General features: G+C 53.6%; 1 protein-coding gene across 1 annotated transcript; it reads right to left on the bottom strand.

Moving 5' to 3' along the window:
* Nucleotides 1-383: 383 nt before the first annotated feature.
* SYNDIG1L (synapse differentiation inducing 1 like) lies at nt 384-6,346 on the bottom strand. Its single transcript, XM_075031090.1, has 3 exons — nt 5,918-6,346; nt 4,538-4,675; nt 384-3,032 (listed from the first exon to the last, which is right to left on the bottom strand). The coding sequence occupies exons 1-3, from the start codon at nt 6,344-6,346 to the stop codon at nt 2,874-2,876; spliced, it is 726 nt and encodes a 241-aa protein (XP_074887191.1). The 3' UTR covers nt 384-2,873.
* Between the last annotated feature and the right edge of the window lie 4,709 nt (nt 6,347-11,055).

Here is an 11,055-nt window from a genome sequence, read left to right as displayed (position 1 = left end):
AAAGAGTCACCTCTTCCACACCCACTGGTAGGGTTTAGTTTAACTTTTTTTTTTTTTTTTAAGCTCAATCAAATTTCTGGAGCTTGCATCTTCACTGGCTGCTGTGCCTTGTTGCCTTTTTGCTTCCTTCCCTTCTGCTCAGGCGGCTGCAGCAGACGTTGTGAGTCTATAATAAGTTATTCAGCAGCAGTCTACATGATGGTCCTCGGATTTCAATTTCCACATGTTTCCCTTCAGGCTGTTTCCAACTAATTTCTCCATTTGCATAATTCCCCCCTTAGGGATGCTCTGGCACAGCCCCTTCCCCCCTCCTTTGACAAGATCATCAGAGATTCAGGCTATTAGCGGAAAACACTTTAATTCTGTTGGCCCTTTAGCCCGGTCCTTCCCCGTGTGTCTCCAATTAAAAAAAGACAAAGAGGTGGGTTGGGGTGCAGGAGGCCGAGGTGCCCATGGGGAGTGGGCTAGGGACTGCTGGCCCCCCACCCAGGGCAGCCCCTGGAGGGAACCAACTGGCAGAATTACAAATTCACAGCAAACACAGTTTCTCATTACCGATTCTGGTCCAGCAGCCCCGATGGTTTTGTCTGGACCAGAATCAGCAGGTAGCCCCCCCCCATCCCTGCCCCCAGCTGAGGATTCTTGAGGGGGAGAGGTGGGGAGGTGTTTAGCTGGGATGGCACTGAGCTGGGGGGGCAGTGGGTCTGCTCACCCCTGCTGCATGGGCATCCATGGACGTCCCCTCTCCTGAAATTGGGCTCCTGTCCTGCTCAGTTATTTGGAGGGATGGATGCCCAAGAAGGCTGAGCACGCGGAGGAGAGGGGAACGAAAACCATCCCTCAGCTGCTGGGCGAGGGTGAACCTCATCTTTCCTCTCTAAGCCACCTCATGCCTTCTGGACACCCCAGTCCTTCCCTGCAAATTCGGTCTCTCTCTGTCCACCATCAGAAGCAAGACCTGCTTATTCCCTCCTGATGCTCATATTCTTCTGCCCCTCCTCAAGCACATTTTATTTTATGCTTCTACTACACACAGAGCAGCGTGAACATAAACGATGCTCCAGTCTCTCTCTCTCCCCCTAATACTTGTCCATCCACACATGGCAAAAAGCATACATCACCATCCCGCTCCCAGCACTAGCTGCTCGCTGTGATCTACATTGCAGTACATCTCCCTCTTGAGTTGCCCAGACACCAGCTGGATTATAACTTCTTTCGGGAACTGCATAAATCCCTCCAGGTTTAAGTGAGCTCAGCACTCCTGCAAAGCTCACCTCTTCCCTAGCCAGCTCCATGTCCTTATAAACAGTCTTTTTTCCTGCTTTTTTTATTTATTAGCTCTTCCATGTTATAAAACGTAATGGGAACTTTCAGACCAGCTTCTGAACAGGTCTCTGATGTGCTTCTCTCTTTCATGGTTCAAGTACAACATCAATCGCAGACATTAACATGCTTCTCTAGAATGAAATGTACATTTGAATAGCACCCAGCTCAAGGAACATGCTGTGCCTCTCGGAGAGCTGGCTGCAGCCCGCCCAGAACCCCTGGTGAGGGGGTGATGGACGCCCAGAGTCTGCCTGCAGCCCCCTGCACATGGGGGAAGGAGGCGGCAGGGGAGCCATGGCCAGGGCAAGGGACGGTCAAGGTGGTTGCTGGGGAGGGGGGTGAAGCAGGGCCTTTTAACGCCAGCCCTTTGGGGCAGTCATTGCCTTCACACCCACCTCTGACAATATACGAATTAGCAAAGGCAAGGTGTGAGTGGGGATGCATGGGATTTCCTTGTCAGCAGGGCCTGTGGATGGATGGAGATACCCCTCTCCAAGGCATGGGAAGAAGTGTGTTGGGGTCACCCCTGTGTCTCAGGCACCCTCCAAGTCTTCCCCCTCTCTGGATCTCATCCCCTGGCAAACAGCACTCCCACCCCAGGCTCTGTGTTTCACGTCAGCCTTTTCTTTCCATCCCTTTTTGTGTGCAAGGCCCTGACCTAGTGCCAAGAGTGGAGTCCTTCAGGACCCCACCGCTCCCAGGTCACTTCTTGGGTAGAAATTGCCATTACAAGTATTTTCAGGGCCCAGCACTGTGGGAGACCAACCTTACGGGGACTCCTACTTGCAATTATCACGACAGTCATTATTAACACAGAGAACACCTTGTTGTCTTTGCCAGCTTGCTCTAACGATGGGAGTGATGGTGTGCAACCACCAGCCGGTCTTCCTCCTTGTTTCTTGCCTGGGATGGGCCAGCGACTGGGATGTCCCCTGGATCAGGGGTCTGTCTGCAGAGGGATGTGGAGATCATGCCCTTCGGTCATGTCCATGCTGCAGTTGTCCTCCTACTTTGCTGCAGCTGAGGGGCCAGGTGCCACCCCATGACACTGAAATGAGAATGTTGTCCCCATCATGGGAGTCTGGAGACCTCAGTAGGACCCCAGCCTCCCGGGGCCATTCCCCGCTGCCATATCCCCTCTTATCCCTGCGTGCCCCCTTCATGGGCCAAGCCTGGGCACCAGCGGTGCATCTCCCGGCTGTGGGGCTGGGAGGGAAAACAGTGGCCGTGGAGCAGGGGTGGTGGCACCAGCCCAGCAGCAGCACGCAGCATCTCTCCTGCACGTCGTCCAGCAGGCAAATGTGCTCCTCCTGGTCCTAGCAGCCAAGCCGGTGCCCAGTTCCCTGCTGTCGGATGGTGGCACTCCACAGCCTCGGGGAAAATGGGGGTCTACTGTTTGTCTGAAAGGGGAAAGAGCCTGCGCAGGGCATCCAAGCCGGGGTCACGCCGTGCAAGCAGCCCTTGCAGGCACTGGCGCCCTGTGCTCCGCAGGAAAGCTCAGTCCCAGGAGGGCCACGGCCAGGGCGGCACTGATATGTGGGTGGCAGCTATACGTGGCCCCCTTTGGAGAGATAAGCGATCAGCGCTACCACCACCCCGACGTACACTCCTGTGCCGATGGTTATGGAGAGCGCGGCGAGGAAGAGAGCTCGGCGAGAAGCTGAACTGGCCAGATGGAAATCTCCTTTGGAGACAGCCTTGCTGGTCTGGAAGGAGAAGAAATGCTCATTGGTCACAGCCTGGCCTTTTAGCCTGTGTGCAGTCATTTCACTACTGAGACAGCCCCCCTTCCCTGGCGGGTGCATCTCATGAAGGCTGGGGACAGACAGCAAGGCGTCCATCAGTCCGCTGGACCCTCGTATGACCAGGCAAACGATCAGCGCATGGGATGACGGCTGTGTGGTACTGACTAGATACCAATATACCCTATACAGACATATAATGAGTACTGCTTAGTCTCAGGGAGCTGAATCCAGACAGCATGGCCTGTTGGTCTGGCTCTGTGCCACTTGATTTTGCCTGCATGGGTTTTTCAGGTGAAGCCTATTTGCTATAGAAGTGCTGATGGAGCCAGCGATGGAGACAGATGTGGGTGTTGGCTCTCCGGGCTGGCAACTTCCAGCTTCCCTGAGTGCTCAGGGTGCATTCAGAGCTACTCTTGGTATTACCTACTATTTGTGTTCGAGTTGCCATGTGGAGATCAGGGCACTCACTGTGCACAGACACTGAATAAAAAGATGGTCCTTGCCTCAGTGAGTGAACGGAAGTGGTAGTTATAGCAAATGGATCTAAATATAAATTGCACGAAGTATATCATCATGTGGAGAGTGCACCATGCTACCCTGCACCATGTGGAAAAATGTGACATCAGCCCCTCCTCAGGGTCCTAATCAGTTGAAGCTTCCCCTGCCTCTCACCGCCTCTGTGCCAGGTACTTATATTATATACTTTTCCATTTCTGTTTCTATCTTCTTGATTTAACTTCTTAATGCCTCCCCCCTATCTATTCTTGGTACAGCAGCATCTGTGCAAATGTAGAGTAAATCCCCTGGCTCTGCATGCATTATTCTGGGTCAACAGTAATGGAAGTGAGCCCAGGCTCTGGGCTAAGCCCTCAAGAAGGCAGCAGCTCCTCTGAGCTGGTGCAGTCCGAGGGCCACCACCCTCTCCAGCGTCTGCCAGCCTGGCGTTGGCTCACACAGCTTAGCCAATGCATGGCAGGAACAAGTGCAATAGAGGAGCTCTAGTGTGATATGGAGACCAGGCTCCTCTTTGCGCCCAGGCTCCAGAGCAACCTGACTCCCGGGGCGCAAGCTGCCTCAGACAGGGTCATGGTGTAGGACCTCCGCCCTACTGGAGAATGGGAGGGCAGGTGGGAAAATGCCATTTTCCTGAGCCTGGCTGGAGGGTGAGAACCTGGGCAAGGGGCCAAGTGGAGCCCCAGTTCCCTAAATAACACCCAAAAGACCCAAAGGAAAAGCCTGACCTCCAGTAACCCACACAAAACGCTGGAGGACTTGCAACCCCACAGCAGTTGTGGACACATCCAGAAGCCAGGAGCACCCTTTGCCTCAGCCCTCAGGGGTCTGGGCATGGCACAGAGATGAGCCTTAGAGCCAGAAAGGTACCCGGTCCCCTCCAGGGCTGCTGTGGCTTGCAGGACCCTTGCTCCAGCACTCAATGCATGCAGGCAAGCAAAGGGATTTCTTACCCCTTGGGAGAAGTAGAAGGCAGCAATCCCCAGGGGCCAGAAGCAGCACAGCATGGAGAAAAGGGCTAAGCCCAGGTGGTCCCGGGGGGGAAGCATCAGGAAATGATCCTCACTTTCGCTGTCACTGGAGGAGTCGCTCTGCAAAACCAGATGGATTCAGCACATGCCCACCTCCCCGTGCCGCCCTGCAGGCTGCATCCCAGCCCCTCTCCTCCCAGCTCCTGCTCTCTCCTGGCTCCGTCACATATTCTCATATGTTTCACACCTGCAAATTCAAGGAATGAGTTTCAAAAATATTTTAGCCTCCTCAGCCCGGTTTGATCAGAAAAAATGTAGCTCAGCAAATTCAGGAGCGGAGTGGATTCTCGGCTCCCTGCCAGAGCAAATGCTGAGCTCGCTTGCTGGGGGTCTGGGATTTCCCTGGGAGATAGATAGTCTTAAACTGAAATATCTTCAGCTTTGGCAGAACTGGCTGTTTGTCAGCTTAAACAAACTTAAACAAAGTGCCTTATCCCCATTAGGGACTAGGAGATCGATATCCTGCTAAACTAATTTAGCAAGTGAGGGAAAGCGGTTGAATTGGAGCCTCCATCACAGGGGCGACGTGTCCTGTCCCCTTAGCGAGCGCATTGCTCAGAGCAGCTGCGGTCAGCCCTCCTGCCTTTGGGCACCTCTTGGCCAGCCGCAGACTGGCCTGGAAATGATGTGTCTCGGTGGGGAAGGCACGCAGAGGTGGAGATGCCCCTGCTGCCATCTGAAAAGGCCACACCACCGGCACCGAAAGCAGCAGAGCTGTGCTGGGTCATCAGACATCAGCTCCAGCAGGCTCCGGGGACTCGCTCCCACTTCTTAAGGTCCTGGGTGGTGTTCCCAGCCTCTGTGCTGCCACTCGAGCTGTGGTGGGGCACAGAGTGCAGCATGAGCCTGCTTTGCCAGCTCTCATTCTTCCTCTGCAGGATTCGTCCTGTCTGTATATATAAAGCTTTCTCTCGGCTGCTGCCATCAGGCCTGTGAATTTTGCTGTTATACAAAGATTGCTGTTTCCCCTTAGCTCGAGTGCCACAGCGGCGGCAGGCTGCCCTTGTCAAAGGGTCCCCATATCCCAAGGGTCCTGCCGAGATGGCCCCACCTCACCTTCGCTCCATGCAGCCAGGCTGCCCTCAGGGAAGCTGACCTCCTTCTGAGGTCTGCAGTGAGGAAAAGGGAGCAGAAATGATAAGGAGGAAGAAGAAATTTTGGGTGCACAGGGAGAGGCAGGAGATCGTAGGGTCTGGGGGGAAGCTCTGGGGAAGGAAGGGAGAATAAATGACCAAGGATTTGGGCTGATGGCCAGAGTTACCAGGGGAGGAGTTTGGTGCCATCCCACCTGGCAAAGCTCACCTCGTACTCCTGGAGCTCCTCTTCCTCCACCTCGTAGGACACAGTTTGGATGCGGATGTCGCTCTCTACCAGGCAGGACCCTTGCGCCTCATGTCCATCGGCACCTTCGGATGGAGCCTCTTTGCTTTCCATAAAAGTGGTCTCGCAGCTTTCTGTCTTGCTGTCCTTGGCCTTGAGAGCAGTCTCATCCTTCACAAGGATGAAATTGGGGCCGTACAAGGCTTCAACAGCCAGCTGCAGGGAACTGGCATCCAGCAGCTGGTGAGTCCTGGCACCGCCAGTGTTTTGGAAGATGTAGGAATACAGTTTCCCTTGGCAGCGATGACTGGGGTAGTCCTGGCTGTGATGCTGGTGGTAAGAATAGCTGCTGTGAAGGTGCCCGTTGGCCTTGGCCAAGAGCGGGTTTTGGAGCTCACGCACACTCTCCATGCTGCCGGCAGCGGGGGGGAGCGATCCTGCGGGAGCAGAGAGTGGGAGGGAGGAGGATGTTATTTCAGCAAGGCGAGGGAGCAGGAAAGCCTCTCTCCCATGCAGAGCTGATGTCAAGATGAGGCTAGTGGGAACAGAAAGATGTGGCAATGCTGGAGAAGCAAGAGCCCTCCCCACCTCTCCACAGCTTGAATGCTATCTCGACAAACTGAGCATCTCTTCATCTCTCCCCAGCTGCTAGTAAGATAAGGATGCAGCCCTGCAACAAGATGATCTGATTCAGGCTGGATTAAGATGAGGATTTGCTGTATCTATAATGCATCTTGAGATGGCCACGTGCAGCCTGACAGGAAAGGACCTACTGCATCTTTTCTGCTGGCTCATAATGTGTGCTGCAACAAAGCCTAACAGACAGCACAGAAGTAGATAAGAGGCTGACAGCCACTTGAGGGGCCTCCCTGACTTCCCAAAGCGGAGAGCTGCATGGTGAATTACAGCCCTCCAGGCATTACACATGCACCTAACTGGCTTTCAGGTACATGGGAGGTTTTCTAGGGCTCCTCCAAGACTGAGCTGGGGGCTGGAGCAAAAGCAGTGAGCCATCGAGGGAAGCCAGGAGGCTGCTGTGAGGACATAGAGGTGGTGTTTAGGCTAGGATTCGGAGTGTTGGATGCTCAGCCAGCCACGCGGAGGAATGAGGAACGGAGGGATATAGAGGTTAAAGAGGAGACCCCATGGGGTTTGGTCCACATTGAAATTACAATTTAAGTAAATGACCCATCACATCAGAGCTCTGTTTAAACCAGCTGCACCCCTGGGTACAGGACAGCTGTGCAGCCCTGGCTCCGGGCCACCGGCTTCAGAAAATGCCAAGTCCAAATAGGATCCTCAGCTACAAATGCCAACACGGGTTTCTTCCTCAGGGAAATTCACCCCCCTCCCTTCCTCCATTTCAGTGTGCTGAAACCTTGTGCTGCTTTTTTTTTTGCATGAAAATTTCTGAGATGAAATACTTCAACCCCTTTTCTTCAGAGGAGCATTTGCTATTTTGGCTTCCCAACCCACCTTGGCACAAAGAAAATGTGTAGTGAAATATCAGCATTCCCCAGGAGAGAGAAACAATTACTTTGTGCTCCTCAATACCTGAGCCCTGTGTTTTACAGCCGCTCTCTAGCACGTTCCCAGCTCCTAGTCTGTGCCACCTTATTGCCTTGCAACCCCAAATGTTCCTGTCTTCCTTAGAGACCTCCATCACTGACTCCTCTGCAGGACGCTGTGTAGCAGAGACACGCTTCCGCCTGCTATAGGGTTCCCCAAGGTGTGCTAGGCTTTCTGATAGAAGGCACATCACCTTGGCTTTAAACTGTCCTCAAGAAGAAAATATAAATAAAGAAGTTGGAGTTGAAGACTCCAGAGAGTGAAAAGCCCAAGTGGTCCCATCCCCTTGGCCAAATTCTACCATACTGCACAGGTCTGAGTGTTGTACCTGGTTTTAAACAGCCCTGTCGATGGGCTTTGTTTTGGCAGCAGTCATCACATTTTGGAAAGCTGCTCAGGAAAATGGAGCCATTCAAAAGCATTCTCGTGCTGCTAAAACTCTGCACGTTTTGGTGAATGCCCTCCACTTCTCCCTCCCCAAAACCATTCTCTGCTTTCTGCAGTCTCCCACTTTACTAATAAAGCCTGTAATGGCTTATGCGGCAGATGGCTATTAAGTATTTTCAAAATATTTAAGCGAGATGCATATTTGTAGCACAGACGGTTTTATTTCCCGCACAGACCCAGAGAAGCTCAAAGCTTCATCCCAGTTTTCAGGCAAGGAAAGCATGAACCTTTTCTTTGCTGACCTCAACATGCAAATTAGATTTCCAATAAAATGTCTTGCTTTTTAATGAAACAGTAAGGAAAGACCAGTCACTGAGTGTCATTTGAGAGCAGCAGCCCAAGCAGGAGCAGAAGCCCAGCTCTAGCAAGAGAAAGTTGACAGTTTTGGTAGGGCATCCACACCTCATCTCAAGAAAAGCTTCTGGCAGCAAGCTAGGGTAGGGAAGAATGGGATATTGCGGGGAGCTGCCGGAGGGAGCAGGCTCCAAATGCGCTGAGAAATGCCAGCAGACAGGCTGTGGGCAGGCTGCTGGCCATCAGGCAGCGGGTGCTGCCGGCGTGGAGGTTGCTGCTCTGCTCACTTCAGGTCTTCAGCAGTGGGTTAGAGGAGCGGGAGAGCTGTGTGGCAAAGCCATGTTTCACAGCAGCAAGCACTGGGAAACACTGAGAGCATAGGGAGAGGAAGAAGGGAAAGGAGATTGGAGGAACTGGAAACCTAAAAGGCAGCTTGGGAGGCAGCAGGTGTAACAGACCAGGGTGGGAAGAGCGTGTTGATGCAGCTGAACTGCTGCTGGACATGGACTCTGCTGACTTTGGGCATCCCGAAGGATGCTAAAGGGGCCGGCTGGCAGGAGATGGCTGGCTGACCTGGGCTGGGGGGAAGAGGCAAGGAGGGCTTGCAGGTAGCATATATCCCAGGGTGAACACACCTTGGAAGAGTAACAGTGTGGTCAGCAAAAGAAGCAGCAGGAAAATACTGCTGAAACATGGGGAAGTCTCTGCGAATGTGAGCTGGGCAGGGCTGAAGGCTTTGCCCCAGGGGAGCAGGGAGAGCCCAAACCTCTCTGGTCCCTCAGACTGCCCTGGAGCTGTCCTTAGAGCAGGGCCAGGACCATGGAGGCTGCTGCACTGCACAAAGTGTGGACAGGGCAGGGCTACAGCTAGAAGATTTTAGTCCATGCTAGTCTTGTACTCTCTGGGATTATAAAAGCTTTACCTGTACTAAACTCTGTTTTCCTGCTGCCTCCCACTCTCAGGAGTTGGGGAGGATGCTCTCCCTGGGAGCAGGATAGGGCAATATCAGGGCTGCAGGGATGAGGGGAAAAGTGCAGAAGGAGATCTCACTGTGCTTCTCATAAATAGGCAAAGGGACCACCAAGTGCAGCCCTAGCACCAGGTCTGAGCATTTTTCAGCAGCAGGGAGGGGATGCCAGGGGCCAGCATCACAGGGTGCCTATGGCAGTGTGCTCAGCCCTGCTGGAAAGCAGCCAGGCTGGAACCTCCCTCCCTGAGAGCTGATGTGAAGAGTCCCAGCGCTGGAGGTGTTAGAGGTGCTTCCCACTCCTTAGTCACCAAGATCACTGCATCACATAGAGACCGCACCTGTGTGCACAAGCATGCGTGCTTGTGTGCGCCAAATGGTCTGGGTTTGCAGGTGGAGACGAGGGCCGTCAAACCTCTAGAGATGATATTAGAGAGGGAATGGCAGGGAGGGTGAAGACCAGCCCCACGCGCATACGTGCAGGGAAGGACAGAGCCAAACCAGCCCTGCCATCGTCCCCAAACCCCATTTGCATTATCTGGATCCTATAGTGAATTTAGTCACACAGGGACTTAATAAAGTAAGCCTGGTAATAAAGTAAGCCTGGTAATAAAGTAAGCCTGGTAATAAAGTAAGCCTGGTAATAACCAGGCTTCGGGGAAGAAGAATGAAACCAGCAGGTAAAAGCAAGGAAGCTGTAAAAGACAAAATTGGCAAAGAGTGCCCATTCTCTGTCCTCGTTACCAGCATGAATGGATAGCACGCATATCCATCAGCTCCACGGGGCTAGTCTGGGCAGTACTGGCAGCAGGTAATGACGGCGAGATGCTGTTAAGTGCACAGGGAGGATGCACACATACAAGTGTACATGCACAACGTGAGCCCGGGGGAGGGCACACCTGGGAGGAGGCAGACTCCAGTGCCCTGATTGAGCTGGACTATTGCTGCAGCCCTACTGCCAAGACTAACAGCTGCTGCCTCCCTAACAAACTGCCTCCCCCACTGCACGGCTGCTCCTGTAACCACCCGGTGGGGCAGGGCCCCCCACGGTCCCCAAGCTGCTTGCAGCGGTCCCCAGCAGAGTGAGAAATGCACAACTATGTTGTGTACTCTCAGCTTCTCAAGGCGAGTACTGGCTAAAAGGAGACAAAAGAAGGCATGAAAATAAAGAGGTAGCAAATTTAGCTTTGTGCTTCATGGATCTCACCTCCACACCACATCCCCTGGGGCAGTTCAGGTCCCCCTCGGGACCATCCTGAGTGTTTTCAGCCCACGTGAGAGGTGCTGAGGTCACTGGCCACCCCTGCCAGCAGCAGCACAGCCCTCAGAGAGACCCTCAGCACAGATGCTGGCTATGATAAGCCCAGTTAATGATGAATTAAGTAGCTGTTCCAGGAATCAATCATCATTTAATTGCCCTGTCAAGCAAACACTCTGCCTTGCTTCCCAGGCTCATTAGCAGGTTGCGACTGCGTTGCATGTCCCCAGACTCCTGAGTGAGAAGGTTAGCCTATCCTGGCCAAAGGCTTTCCAGTTCAGGACAGCACCCAGGGAAGCCTGTGCCCTTGGGGAGCGGTGCCCTGCTGTGCCCTGGCTGGTCCGAGGGCAGGGGACAGTGCAAATGCCTGTTTCTGACCTGGCTGATGGAAGCAGCATCACAGCCAGGTACAGCTGCCATAACCCCGGGACAGAGGTGGGCCAGCTCGTGATGGAGCAGAAAAGCACAGGAGATGTGGCTAGCACCCTTCCCAGAGCCCAGGCCCTCCTGGAAGCTCTCAGGAGGTGCTTTGGGGCTTCTAGGCAGAGGCTTAAGTCCTGCCAGGGCACAGTACCTCCACCTCTG

The sequence above is a fragment of the Buteo buteo genome, chromosome 6 (assembly GCF_964188355.1).
Source record: "Buteo buteo chromosome 6, bButBut1.hap1.1, whole genome shotgun sequence".
NCBI lineage: Eukaryota > Metazoa > Chordata > Aves > Accipitriformes > Accipitridae > Buteo > Buteo buteo.
The sequence above is the reverse complement of the archived record's forward strand: the minus strand, read 5'-3'. Positions and strand labels throughout refer to the sequence as shown.